The following is a 26,222-nucleotide window of genomic DNA, read 5'->3' as shown; positions in this document are numbered from 1 at the left end:
ATACAGTCGATATTACTTCACTTACCTGAAAAACAATATTTTTGTAGTCGATATTATGTCCAGTCGATATTTTGTCCAGTCTATATTTAAAACTCGATATTATGTCCAGTCGATATTTTGGAGTCGATATTTTGTCTCTATACCGACTCCTACACCTTGTAGTCTTTTGTCTTATGTAACATTTCCTACACAGTGATTTACACACATATGAATGATTTGTCTCTGTGTAATATGTGTGATGTAAAGTGCTCTGACACCCTACACTGGTATTAGTGGTGCTGTACATTTTCTGATACTTTATTATTTTGGAATTTTTACACATGCTAACAGTTTCTGCAAAGATTTTTCCTTAGTGGAACATACAACTGCAGCAATGAGAAAGGTGACCAGTCAACCTTTGCAAAGGGCCCTCCATTTCACAGCAGCACAAGTCACATTTTTTAGTAACTTTTGATGTGTTCGGGCTATAAACAATGTATTAGTTAAAATCGTCAGATTATGCAGCAGATGATGTATTATGTGGCAAATATGGCAAAGCCATAGATATGTGGGAAACATTTGCAAACTAGGATATTTTGCCATTCATGTTTGAACTGCTCTTGTGGAAAAAGGGAGGAGAAGTGCTGATGACAGAAACTCCATGGCTGGGAGACAAATGACGTGCAATTGCACTTTTAAGGATGTTTGGGACATTCTGTGATTGGAAACGTATCCCACTTTGTGAATGTATTTTAATGTCAATAACCCACATTTAACCTTAAATAAACGTGTATCTATTGGTTAAATTAAATAATGTAATAAGCTGTAACCAGTTAGTGAAATGGGAAACGAATATTAAAAATTGGGATATTTTGCTCTTTCTGCCACACCTCTCACTCCGCCCACTGACCCAATCCATTGGTTATTCCCGCCCTCTGATTCTCCTCCCACAGTTCCCCTACTTTTTTTCCCCCACTTCGACCACTGCCTGGTACTAACCTGCATTAGAGACAACTGTGGGCTTTTACCACTGGGTCTCTTAGAGAATGACACCTCAGGTCCATACACGGGGGCTAAACACAGCACGTTTCTGGGTTCTCCGCACAACATGTTTGCTATTTGACGCCAGACTTCTGCAGCTTGTGTTGAGGAAAGTAAACATCCCCTTGTGCTTGTATAAAACATAGCTGCCAGGTGGCATTGGCGCCATGGTGTGTCCATTCCTAGCTTTTATCCAACAACACTTTGCATGCTGGAATGTTTAACCCCTTACTTAGATGGTCACAGCACAACTCCCAGAATGTAAGGCTCTGTTGGCTTAAAATCCAGGCCTGGCTGGCGGTGTCACACGTGACGATAGAGCCATTTGGAAGCAATGGTGAATCTGTAATGTAGCAGGCGTGTCTATACTCTTAGTAAATTGTAAATACCACCAGTGTTGACACACTGAGGTCTGAGGCCTCTGTTTGTTATGAAGTAAGGCCTAGTCTGGTGGGGCAGGTCAGTCCTTGTGAGGGAAGCTGCTGGACTTGTTTTTACCATGCACTTTGAAAGTATTTTCACCTTGATGCAAGACGAAGGTTGGATTGTTTTACAAAACATGCTTGATTGTTGTATATTGCTGAACTGGTGATATCTTTATTTTGCACTCTGAAAGTATTTGCACTTTTTCTTTTGCTTTACAAACTACAGTTTGTATAGATTGTCATTAGGTACTTGCTGATATGGTTTGTTTTTATTCTACATGCGGTGTTATTTATGGTGTTGCTTGCACTTGTCTGTAATACGAGTAGCTTAAATCTTGTATTTAGCATTGTTTACACTACAGAAATCATAAATTAAAACAGACAAACATCTGCAATGTTCTGAAGCATTCAAACAGCTTTCTTCCTCAGCCTTGTTTGCCTGCCTGTTTTGCAGTGCTTACTAATAAGACATTATGATTGAAATTGCTTCCTCAGTTCACGTTATTATCATGCACAACCCTTGACAGTCGCTAGTGTGTGGCATGCAGATAATGCACCAGTCTATTTCTCGTGACTTTCGCAGGACACTGAGTTATAGCTTGTGTACTTCTCATGTATATTGTCAGTCGAGTTTTCATGGAATTGCAGGTTTGGGTTGGTCTTTCAAAGTTTCAAGGTATTGTCAATTCTATTTCAGACCCTTCATAGTTGTTCTTTGTTCTTCAGCCATAGGCAGTTTCTGAGACAATAGGATCACTCCTTGGCATTGTTCTGATTGCTGCCTCAGTTAAATAATCTGCTTTTGACAGTATTGTCACAAATGGCATAGCTTGTATGTTAAGAGTGTTTCCCACTTTCTTATTAGAACTTAGAGAAAGACAATATAGAGGCATTTTTGTGTGACTTTATAACTTGTACATCTGCAATTTTTTCTCTTTGTATCTTTAATGTAAGTCATGTAATCCTAAATCCTTATGTATCGCAACTGGTTCTTATGTAAAGTGCTCTGACACCTTCGGGTAATATTCGCCCTATATTTTATTTATTTTATTTATTTTATGTAGTTTGTAGAGCGCACAGCTACCCCCGAAGGGGTGTCCCGGCGCTAGAACCTGAACCTCCAAAGGAGAGGAGAGGAGCAAGAAGGGAAAACAGCGGAGTAGATCAGAGTCCAGAGAAGAGCCAAGTTTTGAGTCTGGCCCGGAAGATGGATTCAGAGGGACAGAATCTAAGATCGACTGGCAGAGCGTTCCATAGTTTTGCCGCAATAACACTGAACCCTCTGCCACCCATTCTGGAGAGTCTGAAATGGGGAGAGATCAGAAGGCGGAGGTCATTGGATCTCAAAGATCTGATGGAACGGGATATTGAGACACGTTTTTTCAGGTAGTTTGGTCCGCGGTCGTTGATGGCTCGGTAGGTCAGGGTAAGGATCTTGAACTGGATACGGCTGGCCACTGGTAGCCAGTGCAGTTCCTTACGATATGCGGATACTGATTGACGGTAGGGAATATTGCCAATCAGTCTGGCCGCCGCATTCTGAACAATCTGAAGCCGGTCAATCAGGTATTGGGGGGCACCAGCATAAAGGCTATTAGCATAGTCCAGGTGGGACGTGATGAGGGCATGGGTAACTGTACGGCGGGAATCCAGAGGGAGATAGGGGAGTATCTTTTTGATCATGCGCAACTTCAGGAAGCAGGCAGAGGTCACTTTATTGACCTGAGTTTTGCATGAAAGGGAGTCGTCAAACTGGAAACCCAGGTTGCGGGCCGAGTGGACAGGAGAGGGAGCGGGATCAAGTGCCGTGGGCCACCACCAGGAGGAGGGGATGGAATTTTTCTGGTTAAAAAACAGCACCTCTGTCTTGTCTGCATTGAGTCGCTGGTGGTTTTCCGACATCCAGCCACTGATGTTGTTGAGGCACAGGCGGAAGTTGGTGAACGCGGAGTCAGAGTGGTCTCTGAAGGAAAACACTAGCTGGGTATCATCAGCATAGGAAGTTGCATTAAATAAATTTCATCGAAATGTTGGAGGTTTCAAATCAAAATATGCTAGATTTCTGGGTGGTGGGGCAAAGTGGTAGATGGTGGGCCGTGCCGCCGGAGGAGGGGGGGCCCTCCATGTGCTTTGCAGGGAGGCCCCATCAAGTTTGGTTACGCCACTGTTGACCACCCCTAACCTTGAGCTATATAGCGCATGCACGTGACTTTCGACAAAGTAGAATAATTAATACAAGCTTAATTTGTGTGTGTTTTGGAGCCCGTGACCTCCATGCTCCCTGCTCTGCATTGATTGAACCCTGATGGTGCCTCTTCACAACCCTAGTGAAAATCCCCGTTGGCCGATTGCAAAGAGTTTCTGCTAGATGTAGTAGCTACCATATTGTTTTTTGACACCTGATGTGTTCCTGGGGGAACACTGCAATCCTGCAACTGGTTATTGTGATGTTCTTTCCAGTGTACTCCCTTTTAAATCTCATGCTCTGTAACTGACCCGAGTAAAAACATTAGTAGGTAGCCAGATGGATTTCCATCTGAGAATACATAGATATTTGTGAGGTATTGTATTGTGGTTATGAATTTAAAATGTTTCCAGACGACAGTGTGCTTTCAAAAAGTTATTTATATAAGAACAATGCTGCCTTTTGAGTCACCGTTACTCAACATTGCTTTTGCTAGTTATATTTATAAAGGGTTTTACAAAAGGTGAGTGTTCAAAAATGAATCATATGCCTGAATGACATATATATATTGAAATGTCTATTATCTCATTTAGCAAGCAATGGTTTATGTCAAGGTGATTAACGTCCTAAAATGATCATATTTACGCAACATTATAATTAACCAGAACAAGGGTGCAACATAATGGCCTGCATACCTTGGCGGTAATGTAACCATGCCCCCCCCCCCAGAGAGCGAGAGAGAGAGAGACAGAAAGTGGAGAGAGACAGTGGAGAGAGAGAGTGGAGAGAGAGAGAGAGAGTGAAGAGACAGAGTGGAGGGAGTGGAGAGATTGGAGAGAGAGAGAGTGGAGATTGGAGGGAGAGATTGGAGGGAGACAGTGAAGAGAGAGTGGCGAGAGAGTGGAGAGAGAGTGGGGAGGGAGAGTGGAGAGAGACAGTGGAGAGAGAGCGGAGAGAGTTGAGAGAGAGTTGAGAGAGAGTGGAGAGAGTGGAGAGACAGTGGGGAGAGAGAGAGTAGAGAGAGAGTGGAGCGAGAGACAGTGGAGAGAGAGTAAGGAGAAAGAGAGTGGAGGGAGACAGTGGAGAGAGAGTGGAGAGAGAGTAGGGAGAGTGGAGAGAGAGAGTGGAGGGAGACACTGGAGAGAGAAACTGGAGAGAGACACTGGAGAGAGACACTGGAGAGAGACACTGGAGAGAGAGTGGAGAGAGAGTGGAGAGAGAGTGGGGAAACTGGAGAGAGAGTGGAGAGAGAGTGGAGAGAGAGTGGAGAGAGAGTGGAGAGAGAGTGGAGAGAGAGTGGAGAGAGAGTGGAGAGAGAGTGGAGGGAGAGTGGAGGGAGAGTGGAGGGAGAGTGGAGGGAGAGAGAGAGTGGAGAGAGACCGGAGGGAGTGAGAGAGTAGAGAGTGGAGAGAGAGTGAGAGAGTGGAGAGACGGTGGAGATACAGTGGAGAGAGAGAGAGTGGAGAGAGAGTGGAGAGACAGAAAGTGGAGAGAGACACTAAAGAGAGAGATAGTGGAGATAGAGTAGAGAGAGTGAGAGTGGAGGGTGACAGTGGAGAGAGTGGAGAGATAAACAGTGGAGAGAGTGGAGAGAGAGTAGAGAGAGAGTTGAGAGAGAGTAGAGAGAGAGTGAAGTCTGGAGAGAGAGAGAGACAGTGTAGAGAGAGTAGATGTGGAGAGACAGAAAGTGGAGAGAGACAGTGGAGAGATTGGAGAGGTTGGAGAGCGAGAGAGAGTGGAGAGGTTGGACAGAGAGTGAGAGTGGAGAGACAGAAAGTGGATAGAGGCAGAGTGGAGAGATAGAGGAGAGGTTGGAGAGAGAGTGGAGAGGTTGGAGAGAGACAGTTGAGAGAGAGTGGAGAGACAGCATAGAGAGAGAGAGAGTGGAGAGAGATTGGAGAGACAGACAGTGGAGAGAGAGTGACCCATTGGAGATAGAGTGGACAGAGAAGAGAGAGAGAGTGGAGAGAGAGCAGGGAGACTGACTGACTGACTCAGAGACTGAATACTGACTGGCTGAGAGACTGACTGGCTGAGAGACTGACTGGCTAAGAGACTGACTGAGAGAGAGACTGACTGATTGACTGACAGAGAGAGAGACTGACTGACAGAGACTGCCTGACTGACTAAGGCAGAGAGATATTGACTGACACAGAGAGAGAGACAGAATGATGGAGAGAGGTAGAGGCTGACAGAGAGAGACTGATTGACTGAGAGAGAGACTGACTGAGAGAGAGACTGACAGAGAGAGAGATTGACAGAGAGAGACTTACAGAGAGAGAGAGATAGAGACTGACTGACGGAGAGAGACTGACTGACAGAGAGTGACAGACCGAGAGTGAGTGACAGAGAGAGAGAGACTGACTGACTGAGGTAGAGAGAGAATGACTGACTGAGGGAGACTGACGGAGAGAGAGAGACTGACTGACAGAGAGACTTAGAGATTGACAGAGAGAGAGAGACTGACTGACAGAGAGAGAGACAGGCTGACTGACAGAGACTGACAGAGAGAGAGACTGACTGACGGAAAGGGAGAGACTGACTGACAGAAAGAGAGAGACTGACTGACAGAAAGAGAGAGACTGACAGAGAGAGAGACTGACTGACTGAGAGAGACTGACTGACCAGGAGAGTGAGAGACTGAAAAACTGAGAGAGACTGACTAAGAGAGAGACTGACTGACTAACAGAGATAGACTGACTGACAGAAAGAGAGAGAGATAGAGAGACTGACAGAGAGAGAGACCGACTGACTGACAGACCGAATGACAGAGAGACTGACAGAGACTGACTGACTGAGAGATACTGAATGACAGAGAGAGATAGACTGACTGACTGACTGAGAGAGAGAGACTGACTGACTGAAAGAGGGAGACTGACTGAGAGAGAGAGAGAGACTGTGATGGAATTGGGGTCAGAGTGTGTATGAAGCTATGCAATGCCTCTTAAGATTGCTATTGTCTGCTAATAAAAATGTATTATACAAATTTGCTCTTTGTAGTTACATCTGCTTTTGAAATACAGCATTGTCGCATTGTCTAATGTTTTAAAACGGAAACGAGAAGGAGCAGTGGATGCACTTTTGTCAAAACTGAACGATGAGTGGACCCGATGTTGTATATCATGACAGGAGTCTGCATCAGGAAACCAACCTAAATTTGGGCAAACTTCCCCGGCCTACTGATGGCAGGGACCCTGTAATGAATAGACCACCACCTATGATAACCTGCGGGCAGACTAAGCCCAACTGTTAACTCCACCATCCAGTGTTACTTACAACGGCTGCATTGGTGACAGTGGCGTAACAATAGCCCTGCATCCCCTGCAGTATGGCGGGTCGCTGGCTTGAGAGCTCTAGACTGTCACGGAGAATGGGAGGGGGGCCCCCTCCATGTAGTTTGCAGGGGGGCCCCCTCAAGTTTCGTTACGCCACTGAAGCAGAGGACTGCCGTCATTGCAGAAGTGCAGGCAAACACACACACACAGATGCTTTCACATACACAGGCAAACATACACAAGCAGTCACACACACAAAGATACAGACACACACCCAGGCATGCACACACACACAGATGCGCACACACGCCCAGGCATGCACACACAGGCCCAGGTACGCACGCACACACACTCAGATGCGCACACATATACAGGCACACACACATAGGGACGCACACATCCCCAGACACAGATGCTTTCACATACACAGACAAACACACACACACACAAATGCTTTCAAATACACAGGCAAACACACACAGATGTGCACACACGCCCAGGCACGCACACAACCCCTTAGTGCACAATTTGCACCACAGCTGGGATTCTGTTTTGGATGCAAACTTATTTTGCAGCACATCAGGATGTACACAGCTCTTGGGATACAGAAACAGTGTCCATCAGAAAAGAAAGGGAAATTGTGCTTGTAATAAAAGAATCGACGGGCTACAGTGCACACTAACGGTCTGTTTTTTTTGTCCAGCTTAGCTTGGTATGAGAGCAGGTGTAAATTGAGGGAACCGAGATTGTCAGTCAGCATTATGTGAAGTAATCTGTGTGTCAGAAAAACACAAAAAGCGGACTTTGGAAAGTGTGTGATATCACACAGTCTGGCCTCTCTCCAGCCTGGCACTCCAGAACTCCAGAGGTGCTAGCGTGAGAACCGACAAGGGAGACATGTGATCATTTTACAGCTGCCACCACTTCCCCAAAGCGGAAGGGAAAAAACGTTATTTATCTCTTAGAGATGTCAGCCACGTAATTGTGATGAATAAATATAAAAAGAAGGAAACGTGGAGCGAAAGGCGGGTAATACATTTTTTAAATGTATCCCTTTGCCCCCAACTGGGTTTGTCACCCCCCCACGCCCCGCTAGTGTTGAGGGTCACGGCCCCTACTGGTGGAAAGGCAGCCAGGCGCTTTGCGACATTTGCAGCTTGCATGGAGCCAGCAGGCTGGAGAGTAGCGCGGACAGCTAATTAAGGGCGGCTGCAGGTATAGTTCGTCTTCCCTTGGAGGGCGGTGTATTTTTTCTGAAGCGGTAAATGCGTAGGAGAGCACTGTTTGACTGGCGCAGTGATTTCCAAGATGCAGAGGTGTGTTTTTCACCTGCGTCGCCCCACCCTCCCCCACTTTGGGTTCTTACTACAGACTTTAACAAACACTCACCTGCTATCTCCAGTGATTCATGCTAGCTGCCCGTACCAACACCAAACGAGAAAGAAGAACAAAACAGCAGACAAAGCGATCGCTTTCACTTTCGCTATCGCTTGAAAAACAAACAAGCAGCACTGAAAGCGATCGCTTTCGCAATCTCTATAGTAAAAAGCGGAAGCTTGTAAAGTAATAGTATGTTTTCCAGCACACCTAAGACAATGCTGGGACCTTGTACCCGAACCCCTACATTTTGTCCTGAAAGTAGCTTTTTTTTTTAAGTATAGGCTCAAGTAGGAAATGTGTAGGCAGCCCCAGTGCTATTTAAATGTCGAAAAAACACTTCATTCTTCTGATGCTCGTTCAAGTACAACCTGAATCACTGATCGCTCTCCTTCAAGTACAACCGGTATCGCCAACTCCATGCACAATATGCAAGTACAATGTTGCTTTTTCAAGTACAATATGGGCGCAGGGAAGGGGCTTCGCCTCTGAATGGGGCTGGCGGTCTCCCAGCAGAGGCGTCGGCACTCTACCTGTTCAAGAAGTTTCGAAATCAACACGAAAATGTACAGCGCCACGTGTGGGGTTTAATTACGATTCTTTCTGTGTTTAGGAGGAAAGGGTCGATTTTTAATTAAACTCCTAAGCGATTCTGTGTTGTTGCATTACGAGGTGCTAAGTGCAAAGTTACTCACTGATCTTGGATCAGACCAGCGGCCTTGTGAAGGAGGGGGCAAAGGGCAGACAGGGGAGAGCAATCTGCAGAGTGGAGCTCACATTTCAACCCTCTCAACTACAGAACTTGGAAGAAAAACAAGCACCCGCATGGAACGAGGGAGAGGAGGGGGGCCACGCCCCCAACCAGATGGCACACTGCAGGCAATTAAGTGCCAGCGGAGTGAAACTGTAGTTAGGCGCCGCTGCCTCAGGACTACACGGAAGTGACCACAGGGCCAACAGCCAGCAGAAATCAAGAAAACAACAGCAATGCCAGACATAAACCAATCACGAGGGGCAGGAGAAATTACATGAAGGTAAAGCCAATATAGAGATTACTTTAGTCTCGCTGAGACAGCGCATGCAGCGCATGCGCTGCCAAACACGAGACCTAAAAAGGGGTTAAAAAGGACAAGAAGGGCCAAAGAAATGAAATAAAGTAAAAGAATAAGAAGTACAAGTGACAAAAGAAAGAAAGCAACAAAAGACAAAGTAAAAAACAAGCCTAAATAACAGGAATATAAAGTGACAGCACACAGAACAGAAGCAAAAAAAAAAAAAAGAAATAGAGCTCAAAAGAAGCCAGTGAAACCACAGGAAGTAGTGGAAGTAGAGCAAACAAAGACGAAAGAAGAAGAATAAAGCAAAGATAACGCTGAAAAACAAGAAGAAAACGGAAAAAAGGAAGAAGCGCCACAGACCCCAAAATGACTGAACAAAGGAGTGAGAAGCAGTGCGCTCAATACCGTAGACCTCTCCCATTCAACTTGAATTCCCAAACACTGGTGCGTGCCTGGCAATGGGTCAGACATAGAGGAAATGCAACAGGAGCAATCACTTCGCAAGCACATGTCTGGGCGTGCAATTCAGAAGTGAGAGAGGAAGACCGGGAAGACCGCGAATGATGACGAACAGATATGCCAGCACATGGAAACAACAAACCGCAGCTCATCGGCTGAATCTGAGGGAGAAGCAGTGAAGAACGGTTATACTTAATATCTGATGTTGTTGGTGTGTCCGCAGAAGAATACACGGGACGAGAAAGCATCCACTTAATCGAGAAAAATCAAGTAAAAAAAACAGAGACTGTGACCATAGACGTGGGACAACACAAAACACGCTTCGTGTTAGACAGCGGAGCCACATGCAACATCATGTGTGTAACCGAATATAAAAAGATGGAAGTAAAGCCAGCGCTGGTGCCATCCAGAGTTAAAGTATTCACGTGGGGATCAAAAAAAAAAGTGATGAACATGGGAAAATTCACAGAGACACTGATATATAAAGGCCAAACAAGCAAGGAAGACATACATGTACTAAAGGGTGACATTCCAGCACCATGCCTACTGAGTGACGTCACTGCGCAGGTAATGGGCCTCCTCGCTATGACGTACCACATGTCATAGAAGAAGAACATCCTGCGAGAATATCCCGGAATCCTACATGGATTAGGGAAGCTAAAAGGACAACAAATAACACTGCACATCAATGAAGCAGTAAAACCAGTCACAGGTGAGTGCCGATACACTTGCAATCGCAAGTGGAGGAGAAAATACAATCATTGCTAAGTCAGGACATCATAGAGCCGGCAGAGGGACCGACACCGTGGGTGTCGCCAATAGTGGCTGTGCTAAAGAAGAACACATCCAAAATTTGCATCTGTGTCGACATGAGGATACCAAACACAGCAATTGAACGTGAAAGGCACCCTGGACCACACCTCAACGACATGATCAGCTGCCTGACAGGAACATGCCGATTCTCGAAGCTGGACCTGTGCAAAGGTTATCATCAGTTAGAACTTGACCCTCAGTCAAGATATATTACAACATTCTCCACGCACATGGGTCTGTTTCGCTGCAAGCAACTGAGTTTTGGCATCTCATCGGTGGCTGAAACATTTCAAGAGACAATAAGGCAAGTAATAAGGCCGGGAAAAAACAGCCTCAACTACAGTGACGACATTCTTTTGTTTGGTAGATCGGACGATGAACATGACAAAGCTTTGCGAGAAGTATGCTCCCAGTTGGAACAAGCAGGTCTAACGCTGAATGAAGACAAGTGTGAAATAGGGCGAGACGAACTGGTGTTCTTTGGACACATCTTCTCAAAAAAGGGATGCAACCAGATCGCAGCATAGTGGACACGCTAGAAAAAGCTAAACATCCGAGCAACGTTGCAGAAGTGAGGTCGTTCCTTGGGCTTGCCAGCTACTGCGCCAGATACATAAAAGACTTTGCCACGGTAAGCACACCACTGAGGGAACTGACGAAACAAGGCCAGACATTCACGTGGACAAAGGACTGCAATAAAGCGTTTGAGGCCATCAGACAGGCAGTGATAGCGGTGGACCATCTTTCGTACTTTGATCCTCTGCTATGCACAGAATTGATGGTGGACGCCAGCCCGGTAGGGCTAGGAGCGATCTTGGCACAGCATAGGCCAGGCCAAGAATCCTAGTGGACACATAGTGGCCTACGGAAGCAAAAGCCTGTCCGATTTCGAGAGGGCGTACTCACAGCCGGAGAAAGAAAGCCTCGCAGTAGTTTGGGCATGTGAGCACTATCACATGTTCATATATGGGAAACCATTTTCCATCATAACAGATCATCAGGCCCTAGTAACGATCTATGGAAATCCTAACGCGAAAATACCACCCAGAATAGAGAGATGGGGCATACGACTGATGGACTACAATTTCAAGATCGTACAGAAACCAGGGAAAGCGCACAACCCGGCAGACTACATGCAGTGGCACCCTCTGCCGCAGGCACCTGAGGCAACATACATAGCAGAGGAGTACCTGAACTTTGCATTAAAACAAAATACTCCGGCATCAATAACGATGGAGGAGTTAGAACTAGAACAGAGGTCATGCAAGTGGTCAAAACGATAACAAGACAACAGAGGTGGAGGCATGTCAACAACAACAGCATCCTGAAAAACAGAGTGATCAAAGAGGAAATGCTGGCATTCAAAAGGATTCATGGAGAGCTCTCAGAGACCAAAAACGGAATAGTAATGAGAGGAACAAGAATAGTGATGCCAAGAGCTATGCGGAAACAGACGCTGAGCTTGGCGCACAAATCACATAGAAGCATGGTAGCAACAAAGAAACTGCTACGGGAGAAAGTGTGGTTCCAGGGTTTGGACAACATGGTGGAGGCCACAGTCACACACTACCATATCTGGCAAGTGACGGGGCAGCCAGCAAAATCGGAACCACTACAAATGTCAGAGCTCCCTAGGGCAGTGTGGACTGAGCTAGCAGCAGGCCCCTGGAAACGGGAAACTACCTGCTCGTAATAATTGATGAATTCTCCAGATTTCCCATTATGCAACAAGTATCGTCAACATTAGCAAGCGCAACGCTGCCAACTATGGACGACATCTTCGTGGCGTGGGGCTCCCCACAAACACTAAAGACAGACAATGGTCCCCCATTCTCAGGGCAGGAGTTTAGAAAATTCATGGACTATCTAGGGATCCATCACCGGAAAATAATGCCACTGTGGCCACAAGCAAAAGGCATGGCGGAAAGATTCATGGGTAACATAAAGAAAGCTGTACAAAGAGCGAAACTGGCGCAGATATCAATAGGGCAGGCTCTGTGCCAAGTATTAAGAGACTATAGAAACACTCCTCACAGCTCCACAGGACTGTGTCCCTCTAAGCATCAAGCAGGACGAGGCTACCGCAGCTGGAAGCAGCAGCGAAGCAAGAGCAAAGCAGCATTGCCACCAAAGATCAAGAGGCAAAAGAGAAAATGAAGACATATGCAGATGCAAGGAGACACTTCACTCCGGCGCAGCTAAAGCAAGGAGATACAGTGGTGGTGCGGCAGCTGAGAAAATCGGACAACCCATTCTCAAAGGACCCTTTGAAGGTGACTAAGATAAAAAAGGCCCATGATAACAGCATCAGCAGGACGCTACCACATAACATGAAACAGCTCACACTTCAAGGAACTCAAGATCATGGACGAAGATGGAGGAGCAATCGCAACAGGAGGCATGAGACCGGATGAGAGCGCTCAAATGGACAAAGGAGAAGTACGGCAGAGAAGAGAGTGCAAGAGACCAAAGAGACTGATTGAAGACATGTGATGCTCTCTCTCTCTCTCTCTCTCTCTCTCTCTCCCTCTCTCTCTCTCTCTCTCTCTCTCTCTTTCTCTACAACAGTTTGGCATCAATATCAATGTTTTCTTTCTGCAACAAAGGGGGGGATATCGTGACCTGGACACAGGGCACTAGGAGACTGCTGACACGACAGCAGGGAAGGCAGGAAACCTGTGCACTTCAAAGAGAATTTCTAGAAGATTCTCCCACCTTCCAGAGGAAGGGCACCAGGTATAAATATTAGACCTCAGACACCACCGCTTCAGTACTTTTCTGGACCTGTAGATACTAGGCCAGGAAGAAGGACTGCTGTGCAGCTGAAAGAACTGCCACTCTGCTGGACTGCTGCTCTAAAAAGAACTGCTGCCTTGCTGTGTTGGCTTGCTGCCTGCTTGCCTGGATGAGAAGTACTGGACCTGCATCTATTGAACCCATGACCCCAAAGTGACTCAAGGGGCCATTTGGCTGGCCTCCTGACTAGAGCCTCAGGGACAGAAGGCTCCAACAACCTTGAAACCAGTTCCTGGATTCTGCCATCTGTGAGGCCTACCCTGCCAAGCGGTGCCACCCCAGATCTGGACCCTGGGAAGAGGGTCTGCAGGTGTTCTGCCAGCCCATTTGGGGACCCAGCAGAACTGGCGCATCTCTTCTGCTGTGTGGGTCAACACCGAGCAGAACCAGCGCAGCACCTGTACTGCGAGGGTTCGCCTGACTCAAAGGACTCTGCATCTGCCTCGCAGCCCACATCAGAATCGCCACCTGTGCAAAGCTTTCCTGACAAAAGCCCTCACATTGCAAATTTCTTGTCAATGGTAGCCTTAACGACGATGAAGGTTCTCGCATTGCAGATCCACAGCTCCTTGGAACGTAAGCATCGTCTCGACTGCCCAATACATTCTCGACACCAGACTTTGCATCGCAGGCCCTTGTCCATGGGATCCTTGGCGATGATGCAGGACCTTGCATCACAGCTCTGCAGCTCCTTGGAACCAGCACATCTCCTCGGCTACGCGAAAGCCTTCTCAGCGCGGCAACTCACAGCGCTCCGCAAACCAGGATTTAAGGTACTCTTTTTCAGCAGGCCTCACTGGGTCCCTGTAGATGGCCAGCTAGCCTCACTGGGTACTTGTAGCCTGCCGGCACTCCATCGCTGTCAGCCTGAATTTGTGACTTTGTCCCGCTCCGGCACAACCAGGTATCCGCAGTTGCTACCTTGTGCTTTTTGACGCTATATTTACTGGAATCTTTAAAACTGCAGAAGTCTGGTTCTACTGATTGGATCTTTATTGTTTTGATCTTGCTTTATTTATTAAAAAATACTCTTTTCGGCTAAACTGGTTTGGCATCTCTTTTGTGGTGTGTTTCCCCCGTGTTACTGTTTGAAGTGTTGCCCAAATACTTTATACATTGCTTGTGAGTTGAGTTTGGCTGCTCTGTGCCAAGCTACCTCAGGGTTGAGCACAGGTTAATTTAGAGTTTGCTTATGACTTCACCCTGACAAGGATTGTGGTTTCTGGTTGAATAGGTTTTTACCTCCCTCAAATAGTAACCCAATTTCTTATGCCCAGTATCTAGTTTTCTGAAAAGTCTGTGATTGTTAGGTTTGCATAGGTGCCCAAAACCTGCAGCTACCTCTATTGCTGATGTCTCCACATTGTGTTTTGGGGTCTTTTTTTTATGGACACTAGGCTGACCCGCACAAGTGGGCATAGTGTTTTTATCGGGAGAAACGGGGGAACGCTCGGTGGTAGGAATGTTTTGGATCCCTGTGAAATCTGGAAGTTTACGCCAGAGAAATTAGTGATTTTAGGCAATGTTTGATGTTAGCAGGCCATTGTGTGTAAGAAAACACTGTTGGATCCACACTAGGCAAGCATTCTTGACTTGCCTTGCTTTCTAGTTTCGGAAATGTCAATGTTTTGTGGGTTTTTGCAGCGGGCAGCCGACCAAGCCCGAAAAGTGTAGCCATTCAGCATGGCAAGTGGGATGATATTGGCACTTAGCTCAACTTTGTTGGCCCATATATGAAAACAATGTCCAAAAGAATCGACATTTCCTCTTGCTTGCCATAGGGAAAGGGATGCTTTAGTCTGCAGGGGAGAAGAAAGACTGTTGAAGCTTTAGGGATGATGGTGGGGCTTGATGTCACAATTGGCCACACCCCACCTGATTATTTTATTAAAAATAGTACTGAGTTCAAGTGGGCTTTTTGCTTCCTCGCCCCGGGGCAAATTGGGGCAAACTACTTTTGTGACCTTGTGGGTGGTAAGGGGCAGCCATAAACTTGTTTGCTTCTTTTGGTGTGGGTGTACGGTACTCGCCTGGGTAGGATGCCCGCACTGCCTTTCTTTTGCCCAAATACAAAATCCCAGGGCTCAGCTTAGGGGCAAGCGACCCATTTGGGACAAACCGATCTGCTGCTGGGGGAACAAAGACTCTGTTTCCCCTTCTAGGGTGTGAGTAATGCTTGATGGCAGGGAAGTCAGCCAACTAACATCCACACTCTAGGGTGGGCAGACCAACTTTTTGGAGAGGGGGCCTGGCTCTAGGCCAGAGTGGGCTGCCCCCACCCCTTTGTTTTCTTTTTTTTATAAATATATCCCTCTGGTCTAGTGGCTTTCTACTCCCTGGAGGTACAGATTAGGAACAACCCCCCAGTCATCCCACAGTGGGGCAAAAAGATTGTAGTGCCCTTTTGAGGTGCGTGCATCACCATGTGCTGTGGGCTGCCCACACCTTTTTTATAACCATTTCCTGGTGTCTAGTGAGATTTTTACCCCATGCAAGGGAAAGACTGGGTGCAAACATCCACCTTCATCTGCCCCCCTTGGGAACAGAAAGATTGTATTGTTCTCTTTTGGGTTTGGGGCATGGCCCTAGGCCAGGGTGGGTAAACCCTACCCCTTTGTTAATTCTATTATAAATATTATAAATATACCCCTAGTGTCTAGCAAGCTGATTGGGTAGATTTGGGGCAAACCTCCTGATCTGCTCCCAGGGGTGGTTGAATGACTGCTTTGCTCTTTTTGGGGTGGTGGCAGGGCCTTGTGCTTGGTGGGCCGCTCCAACAGTTTCATTTTTTCCCCCAGATATCCATGATGTCTACTAGGGGGATTGGTGCTAATCACCCTCATATGCTCCTTCCCGGCGGTTGGGGGCAGGCACAAAGCCTGAAGTTATGAAGTGGGTGCAGGGATCACAGGCCATTCTCCAAGGTTCCATTTCCCCTTTAAACACCTTGGTTCGAGAGGAAGTATCAGCTGATCACATCCGTGATCGCCTAGCACTTTGCAGGGAAAGAAAGGTGTTCATGGGAAGCTGAGTTTTTCAGCTTTCCGACAATACGTCCCTTTTGGCGCAATTTCGTGGGTGCATGGGGAACAGGGCCACATTCATCCCCCTTCACGCTCCCAGGAAAACTGGGAAGCTGTTTCTAGACTGCCAAGCCTGCCAAAAACACGTTACTGTCACCAGGGCACAAGTCCTAAAAAAAGAAGTGGGAGGACGCTGACATCACGACAGGAAGTGACGTCACGAAAGGTACCTTGCACCATCAGACTCATTGCCTCCCCTCGCTCACCCATTAGATGCGATTTGCATCAGAGAAGCAAGCGCTTGAGCAGCGTTCTGAATGAGCTTCGATCTCACCACAGAGGCCAAAGAGTGAATGTGTGGCTCTATTTGCCCCAGTTATCGAGTTCCCGGTAAAATAAGTGGGGGGACGCCGTCCACCCGCGTGGTACCGTGACTCGAGCCCTGAATGTCACTGACTAGATCGCCTCATTGGCAGGATGCACCTGCTCCGACTCAGGGTAGTGTGACAAGAAAGGGGCAGGGAGGTTTGACTTGATCGTTTCATGACTACGGCCCGCCATTCAGAAACTATGAGGAGGAATCCCTAATCCAGGAATCGCAACTATCCCGACTACATAACTTACTTTATTCCCTCTAGTTCTACTTATTGAGGATTCAACTCATTGGAGGTCTTCTTTGGGAATTTTAATTATCCAGACCGCAAAGGGTTCTCCGTATTTCTTCAGTTCCAACTATAAGGATACACAGTACTGGAATTATTGTTTGGTTTAACTATGTAGGGAAAGAGATTTCTTGGTCGTCTTCAGCCCTGTGCCGATTTAGGATTACTGCTTTGCATGGGATATCCATTTTTGGAATTCTATTGAACTAAGGAAATTCTCGACTTCTGACTACAGACCATTTAGATTTGCTCGGGTAACCCTGATGTTCACACTGGTTCAGAATTTTATAGTTAGACGACTGTATCCTGGGTCGCTAATGGCCTAAGAAACATAAGATGTGCGCCCTGACGAAGGAATTTTTATAAAACTTATCTCTGGCACTTTCCGAAACGCGCGTCGGCACTTTTCCCCTGGGGTTGTTCAATATTGGTGTGGTATTTATATTGTCTCATGTCCCTGAATGTAATTTTGAACCCTGTGTCCGCTTTTTTATGTGATTTTTCCCTGTTTATTGAACCTTAATTGTGTGAACTTCTAATTATTTATTTTTGCTTTCTGTTTATTATGGGTTGCCTTTTCCCATTGTTAGTGTCTTCCCCCAAAAACGTTCACAGGATTAGTAGGTCACTGTGATGCTTCATTTATTTGTATTTATGTCAATGATCTGGCTTATATTCACTTTATCCTGTTTTTTACATCATTTATATATAAAAAAAGAAAATATCATAATGAAAAATGAAATGAAAAATAAATATGAAACCTAATGAGCGGTTCTGTGGGTGTAATTGTCTATAGTTCATACATTCTGGAACTTTTATCCGCTTCTTATATACATTGGGGACGCCCTTTTAATGATTTTCAGTATAATTTTTCCCCCTAGCGGTTTGTTCCCTATTGATAGGCTTTTCTCAGGGTCCCTCTAATGTTTATTTAACAGGGAGGGAACCAGAGCCTGGTACTTTAATGGTGCTTCCACATCCATAGCGCCTGGATGTGAGCGCTATGGACGTGAAGGTCCCATCATGACACCAGAAGGTTTAGTCTGTGACCTCTGGTGCTTTCTGCAACTCAGATATCCAAGATGGCGCCCATCATTATGGACTTGTGTCTTTCTTCAGAGGATGAGAACGCTGCATCGAGCCTGCAGCATTCATTGTTTCCCTTGTTCATCACCTGGAACCCGCGACAAGCCCTATCCTTGTTAAAATTAGAGCTTTCACTTATTATCCTTTAGCTCTTTTGTATTCACTCTGTAAACTTCTTGCTCGATAGCGTGTGCCCGAGGTAGCCTGGGATTTCATTAGCCTGAAACCGAAAGCACTGTTCTACAGTTTGAACTCCATAGATTAGGAAATCGCTAATAAATCCTGATAGCATTGAGGTGGCTGTAATTAAAGACTGATGAAAAGTTTTTGTCGCAATCTTCTGATAAACTTTCCTATTCAAGTTGTTTCAACTTCCAACCCTTGAGAATTTACGAGTTACCACCTTGGGTTCCAAAGTTCGTGTGATAATTCAGTGTGGTTAAGCCACACCCAGATTCACTGAAGGGGAGTGTGCTTCTTTGCAGGCCAGGCTACACAGCAAACGTGCTTCAATCGTGATCACTAAAGGGATCTACAAGGTAGAAATCCTGGTCCTAGCGCATGTTCTGATGTGTGATGCTCAACCAGTGCCGGATTACCAAATAGGCAAAGTAGGCACCAGCCTACGGGCCCCAATCCTTCTAGGGGCCCGCGACAACAGATCAAAATAAGATTGATTTGATCTTGAAAGAAAAATACAATCTAGCTTTCTTAAATATTGTTTCCAAAAGATAGAAAAAAAAGAATCAACTCAAAGACACGAACACTTTACATTAAAGACTCTATAGAGAAAATACAATATTAATGTAAGTGCCCATTAACAACTTAAAGTACATAAACCAGAGGCATCAGATTCACATAACAGTTTGTCTCCTAATAGCTCATCATCTGGCAGCTGTCAGTTTGTAAAACAAATCCGGTGCATTGGGTATTAGGAGATAATTTGCAATGGTGGCCCCGACATTTCGACTGCCTAGGAGACCCCAGAGGGTTTAATCCGGCACTGCACACACCAGGCACCAAAGGAGTCTTACTTGGGGCAGGAAGTAGTTCTGTTCTCCATTGGCATAGCAAGTGTACACGTGGGCCCTAGCACAGGCAAGGGTATAGGAAGTCAACCATAACAGTGGTGCACATAGTAACTCACATTGCTGAGCCCCTCATGCTACTGCAGGTTGTGCATTAGTTGTAGCTACACACCTGCTGTTTTTAACAGTCATGGGGATGGGTCTGAAAATGCCCCTTCTGCTTATTATTCCCAACTCTACTTGCTGGTCTGTTGGAGCCTGTTGTTCATGCAGGAGTTAGAACAGTGCGACTTGCAAACTCTGCAAAAACCTGCTCCTACTCCTATAAGGTGCCTGCTTTACAATGATCTGGCGCCATGTATCAAAAATAAATGTTGCATTCCCTAAATAGCGAATTTTAAGTAATCACTATTTAAGGAATCCAGAATGGTATGTCAACAAATAGCGATTGCCTACAATGCACTGCCAAAACCTTTCATACATCTTAAAAGGCTATTTTGCATTCCCAAACGGTCAGATTTAGCGATTCGTACCATTTGCGAATGCAAAACAGGTTGATACATGTGGCCCATAGTTCTTACTGCCCCATACGCGGTGTTGAATGGTGCGCAGTGCAACACATGTTTCCCTAAATTGGTGGCTAACACTGTGGTTGTTATCTATTGTGGTGTAACTATTCTAAACATTTTCTTCAGTGCCTAGTGGTGGATTAAGTTATTGGAAGTTAGGTGTGATTATTAGTGAGTTCAAGCAAGTGAAAAAAATGTATACTGGAGGTGGTTCAATATTATGAGTGTGCACAGAAGGATAATTTGTGATTTTGAGAGTGTGCTGAATAGATAGGCTAGACAAGGCTAGTTATTGCAGAAATTATTCCTCAGGAGGCGAGTTTAAGATCTGTAAGGAGTTGTAAGGTTAGTTACCTGCAGTTCCCGGTGAGCCAGAAGCATTTTCAGTTCTCTGTGCAACCTTTTGGCCTCATCAGCGCCCCTTGGGTGTTCACCAAGGTGACAGCGGTGATTGCAGCACATCTGCGGAAGTCAGGAGTTCAAATCTTCCCCTAACTTGATGATTGGCTGTTGAATGTGGGCTCCCCCTGGGCAGTCTTCTCCCATCACCAGACTATGGCGGACCTCCTGAATTCACTGGAATTTGCAATCAACGTGCTGAAGTCACACCTGACTCCGTCTCAGACGCTCCCTTTCTTTGATCTATTCTGGATGCTGTGCAGTTTCGGGCTTACCCTGTAGAGCGGCTAGTCAGGGATATTCAGGCTATGATTCAAATTTTTCAACCTATATCCTGGATTTTGGTGAGACTGACACTGAGGCTGCTGGGTCTTTTGCCCTCCTGCTGCATGCTGGTGACACCTGCCCGCTGGCATATGCAGACTCTGCAGTGGGACATGAAGTCCCAGTTGGCACAGCATCAGGGGACTCTCTCTGACCTAGTCCAGATATTAGAGGGAAATGCTAAAAACCTGCAATGGTGGTTGACAAACTGTGATTGGGTCTGCTGTACACCCCTCTCCCTTCCCCACCCAGAAATTACTGTAGTGACACATGCATCACTCCTGGGGTAGGGCAGCCTTCTGGGAGAGGTGGCGATCAGAGGACTCCGGTCTCCAGCAGAGTCTCGGATCAATATCAACCTTTTGGCTTTGAGAGCGATTCACCTGGCATTTAATGGCTTTCTTCCTTCTATCAATGGAAGGCTATTTCAGGTGTTCACAGACAACACCACCTCAATGTGGTATTGCAACAAACAGGGTGGGGTGGGGTCGTTCATCCTGTGTATGTATGTATATGTATGTATGTATAAACCGTTTTGTAACGCGCTCCGTTACTTGGGAGTATCCTGGCGCGAGGCTGTGGGTCTCTGGACATGGCTGTAACATCAGGGCATATTCCTGGTGGTTCAATATCTGGTGGGCTCTCAGAAATGCCAGAGCAGACTAACTAAGCAGTTAATGCCTAGTAGATTACAAATGGTGTCTCTACCCAGAGCTGGTGCAAGGTCTCTTCAGAGACTGGAGAGAACCTTGGTTAAACGTTTTCGCCAGTGCCAAGAACACGCAATGTCAGCACTTATGAACACTTCTGTGCACTGGAGTTACCAAGGCGACTCTTGATCAAAGACGCTTTTCAGCTAGAGTGGAGCTCATCCTGTACACCTTCACTCCTATACTATTCCTGCCCAGAGTTCTCAAGAAATGACTGGGTGCAAGTCATTCCTGTGGCTCTCGATTGGGCAAGGAGAGCATGGTATCCTGAACTATTGAGCAAGAGTATCGGTCGAGATGATCAACTGTTGCGGCTACCTGCACACTCTTCCCCTTTTTGTACCATTATCAGAGATGTTTTTATTTGTTCTTTCCTTAGTCCGTCAAGGATTTGCTTTGGGCACAGTTAAAGGTATTTTTCACCCATATCGGCTTTCTTCCGGTCTTCAACACGTTTTCCTACTAAACCCTTCTTCTTGCCTAAATGGAACTTTAACTTGGCTTTGACTTTTTTATGTGCTCACCATTCAAGCATGTCAATAGCTGCCCTCTAAGTCTCTTGACCATCAAAACAGCCATTCTAGTGGCCATTACATCAGCCAGGAGGGTTAGCAAACTGCATGCACTCTCTGTGCACCCTCCTTGCACAACCTTTTTCCACTGATAAACTGGTTCTGCGGGCACATGCCTCTTTCCTACTGAAAGTGGAAACACTCTTTCACATAGGCCAGACCATCGTACTGCTGACCTTCTGTGCTCTGTCTCACCCCTTGGACCCAAAAAGAGCATTAGTGTTCTATATCTATCATATCAAATTGTTCTTGAAGGATGATCAACTCTTCACTGGGCTCGTGGGGCGAAGGAAGGAAAGGATGTGCTGAAAAGGACCATCTAAAGGTAGATTGTGCTCTGCATTAAAACCTGCTACGCACTGGCCAGGAAACAACCCCCTGAGATTGCGAGCTCATTCAACCAGAGCCAAGGCTGCGACCTGGGTGTCTCTGCACACATTTACAAAGCACTACTGCATGGACAAGCACTTTGCCCATTCTGTACTCCAGAGCTTCTTGATCTAAATCTGTTCACAAACCCATCTCGGGGAAGGTATTGTTTGGGTAACTATTCTAAGGTAAGGAGTCTCTATGAGATGAACAAGTTACTTACATTCGATAATGCCTTATCTGGTCAAGACTCTCTTTAGCTGCAGATTCCTTACCGACCTCCCAAAGCTCCCTGTACGGAGTATAGATTTCTCTACATAGGATGACCCTTGTAGTTCCTTAGTGTCTGCACACTGGTCCATCAGCATTCTGTTGTGACTCTGTGCTTCTGGCTTGCAAATGTCATGAAAAAACTGATGTCATCACGCTGGGTGGTGCCTATATAGACACCAAACATGTCATTTCCAGTGCGGACAATGCTGACACAAAGCTGAATGATCCAACCTACCGGCACGTAGCGGTACTGCTCAAGAATTTCTGGATCCAGTCTGACGCCTAAGGAATAGTCTAAGGTAAGAAATTTGTGGCCAGCTAGAGCCTCTACCAAATAAGTGTTACAAAATGTAAGTTACTTGTACTTTAGCATTTTTTGTAGCCTTCTGATAGTTGAGACTGGAATGTTGTGGCATAGTCAAGTTTGCAGAGGCTGAATGATGTTGCTTGTACCGTTTGACAAAATACAAAATGCGGAAAGATGTGCCTAGGTATTTTAACTGGGTAGGAAGTTGATTGAGACTGCCTCTGCAGTTTCTGAGATTTCTCATATTGTTTGTGCCTATTTTGAGTAAGTGTCTAAATGCATCTAGCCCGAAAGATATAGGGTCTTCATTTTTCCATTCACCCATATTTCAGTTTTGGAAGTGTTTCCTTTGATGTACAACTATGAAGCAGGTACTACGTTTTGATGTTTCTATGTCTTTAGGGATTTCCACTTTGAGAATATCTGTGTTGTCTGCATAGTTGGTGCATATGAGTTTAAAACAGATGATCAGATTTAGTAGTGGTTTCATGTATATGTTAAAAAGCAAGGGTGAGATGATAGATGTGGATCTCCTGCTTTTATGCAGTAATGATTTGAAGAAAAAGGGGTGTTGTGAATCTGGTAGGATTACTTGTTTAGGTTTGAGGCGAAACAGTTTAGAGTGATGCATGTATATTGACATCTTTCAGTCTAAAGCTGCTATATGGTCCAGGAGTTGTAAGTCAGCAACGCCATTTTTGTTGAATATGTTTTCATCTTGGATTGTGATTAGGGCAGATTTGGCCCCTCTTCCTGGACAAAAATTATTTGCCATTCAGAATATTTTGTTTTCTGCTATGAATTCTGACGTCTGGTGAAAGGTTGCTAAGGACCGGTGCATTGGAGTAACTATTGGGGTCTTGATGGTCCAAGTTGTTCTTCTCAAGTAGTGGACATTTATGTCATGTTTTGCGAGCGTTATCTGACAAGTTCTAACAGCAATCTGACCCATACCCCAGAATGTGGCTCTGTACCAAGGAAGGCATACCAGAGAAAGCCAAATAAAAGAGGGAAAGGGAATCAAGACTGAGCGAGATAGAGAGTGACACACAAGAAGCCCAAGTCTTCGCTAATACAGCTCTACGTCTTTGATTTTAGCACGGTTATACACTAAGGCCTTCCCCGACAACAGAAGGACTCAGTAGTCAGAGAGAGCACATACAGGGTCTCAGTATTGGTGAAAGCACAAAACTTTAATGATGATAGAATAACAAAAAATTATACTCACCGACCTTGGGACGTTGTGCCACAATGAACCTAAACCAAGTGAAGTTGGTAAGTGTGAGTATTAAGTGACTCATCAGGACTCTCTCTGCAAAGGGAAGGAATAGGGAGCTTCACAGCAATATCCCAAAATATAACTGTAATCCAAAGAGCAAAGCTAGCAAAACAATCAAAAATTCAGATAACCGAGGAACTACAGTGGGGGGAAATGACAAATAAGTTGAGATTTATTAAACGTTTGACACACCTATTCCCTTCCAAACCATGATGCCCTATAGGTATCTTAACTTAGTCTTGACATTTCTATTGTGGATTCCATTTGAACCAAAGCATAGATGTTTTTTGTATCTCCTGACCTTTAAGACCTTCTTCCTCATTGCAATTACGTCTGCTTAACGCATAAGTAAGCTTCTAGCACTTTCAGTGCATCTGACACACATCCAGGTCTGGTGGGAATTAAATGTTTCCCACTCGGTTGGGCAAGACTTCTTGGTCTGAGTCTACTCTACAGACTGTCTACCTGGAGAGGTACTGCTTTAGTATTTATCGTAAAGTGAAGACTCTGCAGTTGGAAGTGTCCATCAGAAGAACATGTTACTTACCTTTGGTAAGGCTTTCTCTAGCGGATACACTATCGAACCACAGATTCATCACAGCCCTCCCTCCTCCCCATTCTGTGGAGAAGCCTATTTTTAACATGTAAAGTGTTTGTACTTTAGTTCTCAGCACAATGATTGCTCACGCTCCACATCTGAGGGCACAGAAAGGGTACTAAATAAGAAGCTGATGTTAATACACAGGGGTGGGTGGCACTTGGATGCAGCCCTGCTCCGTCACTACCAGGGTGGTGCGTGGGAGCACTACTATGAAAAGGTTTTCTGGATCCTTGCTGGCACCTGGGAAGTATTACAAGGTGAAGGACCTTTAGTTAAATAGAGTATCAACCAGAAAGAGTGTTTCTGAAGGTAAGTGACTTGTTTTTTTGGCATACTTTATGTATGATTTGTGCATTCTATTTTGCATGTAGACAATTTTTTTCTTAGGTGCTCTTGAAATTGAGCCATCGGCATTCAAGAGTTGAGCATTGTCCTTTTCATATTTCTCAGCTCTTCATTCACCCAGAGCGCTGCTTTCTTTTTGCATTGTTTCAAAGATTTTTAGAGGATTGATGTGTCAAAGGCTGAGACCATGTATTCATACTGGTGTTCTAATGTGTATTTCAGTCAAATACGTATTAGGTGTGATTCCAGTTCCAATATGTCTAGTTTATTCCACTGTCTGTATGATGTAGTGGGAAGGTGTTCTTTGGGTTTTGAAGTAGAATGTAACAATGTGATGACCGGTCCATGTAACAGGGGAATTTTGTTAAATAATGGTTAGTTCATGGTTTGAGTAAATTACATCCACTCTATGACCTGCTATGTGGGTGGGTCCAGAGATAATCTGTTGTACATTGTGTTTATTTGCCCAATGGGGTAGCATTTGGTGGAGGCATATTATATTTACCAAGCCAGATGTTTAGGTCACCAAGTATCGATCCCCCATCCACCTTCGGCTAACCCAGGACCATCTCTCCTTCAGGAAGCAACTCAAGACCTGGCTTTTTGAGCAGTAACGGACCCCTCTCCCCCCAGCGCCTTGAGACCAATCCGGGTGAGTAGCGCACTATACAAATTTCATGATTGATTGATATATTAGACTGTTGTGTTGATTGATCTGAAACTGTGTCCAAGAAAGCATAAGTAAAAGCTTAGCTTTTGGGTGGAGGTATGTAACGCAAGAGGAAGTGGCAGGTAAAAGTGGGTCTGGGTTGGCATTTAGCAAGTAGGGCTTCACAGCTCTGTATAGTCCCCTCTTCCAACTTGGTGATTGCTCTGCTGACCTTATTTACAATGGCTAGTCGTCTCCTTTTTTCCTTCTCTGTTGTGGATAATGGCATGATATCCAGGTGGGAAATCTTCTGGCACTGCCAGGGCCATTTTTTTTGGGAACCAGGTTTCAAAGATCAATAGTATGTTGGTTCTTCATCTGCCAATAGATAAAAGATGTATTTATTTTTGCTAATTGAGTGAGAATTTATAAGAAAACAATGTTGATGGAGTTTTTTTTTTAATGGCGTATATAAAGGTTATGTGTGCGAGTTATTGATACTTTATCCAGTGCACTCTTTCTGTATAAGTAGTGGTTACTCGTTTAAGATCTGTTCTTTGTGTGTATGGGAAAGTGAAGAGGTGGGAAGTGTAGCTGAAGGGATGTTGCTGGGATTGT

General features: G+C 45.4%; 1 protein-coding gene across 1 annotated transcript in view; it reads left to right on the top strand.

Annotated features, from left to right (window-relative positions):
* LOC147684713 (uncharacterized) overlaps positions 1–26,222 on the top strand; it is a 412,180-nt gene that overhangs the window by 283,674 nt on the left and 102,284 nt on the right. The window contains exon 2 of the mRNA XM_086940561.1: positions 25,536–25,607. Within this exon, the coding sequence (XP_086796687.1) occupies positions 25,536–25,607 (72 nt within the window). The remainder of the gene's footprint in view (positions 1–25,535; positions 25,608–26,222) is intronic.

The sequence above is a fragment of the Lissotriton vulgaris genome, chromosome 10 (genome assembly GCF_964263255.1).
Source record: "Lissotriton vulgaris chromosome 10, aLisVul1.2, whole genome shotgun sequence".
NCBI classification, from domain to species: Eukaryota; Metazoa; Chordata; class Amphibia; order Caudata; family Salamandridae; genus Lissotriton; species Lissotriton vulgaris.
This window is presented reverse-complemented; position numbering and strand designations above follow the sequence as displayed.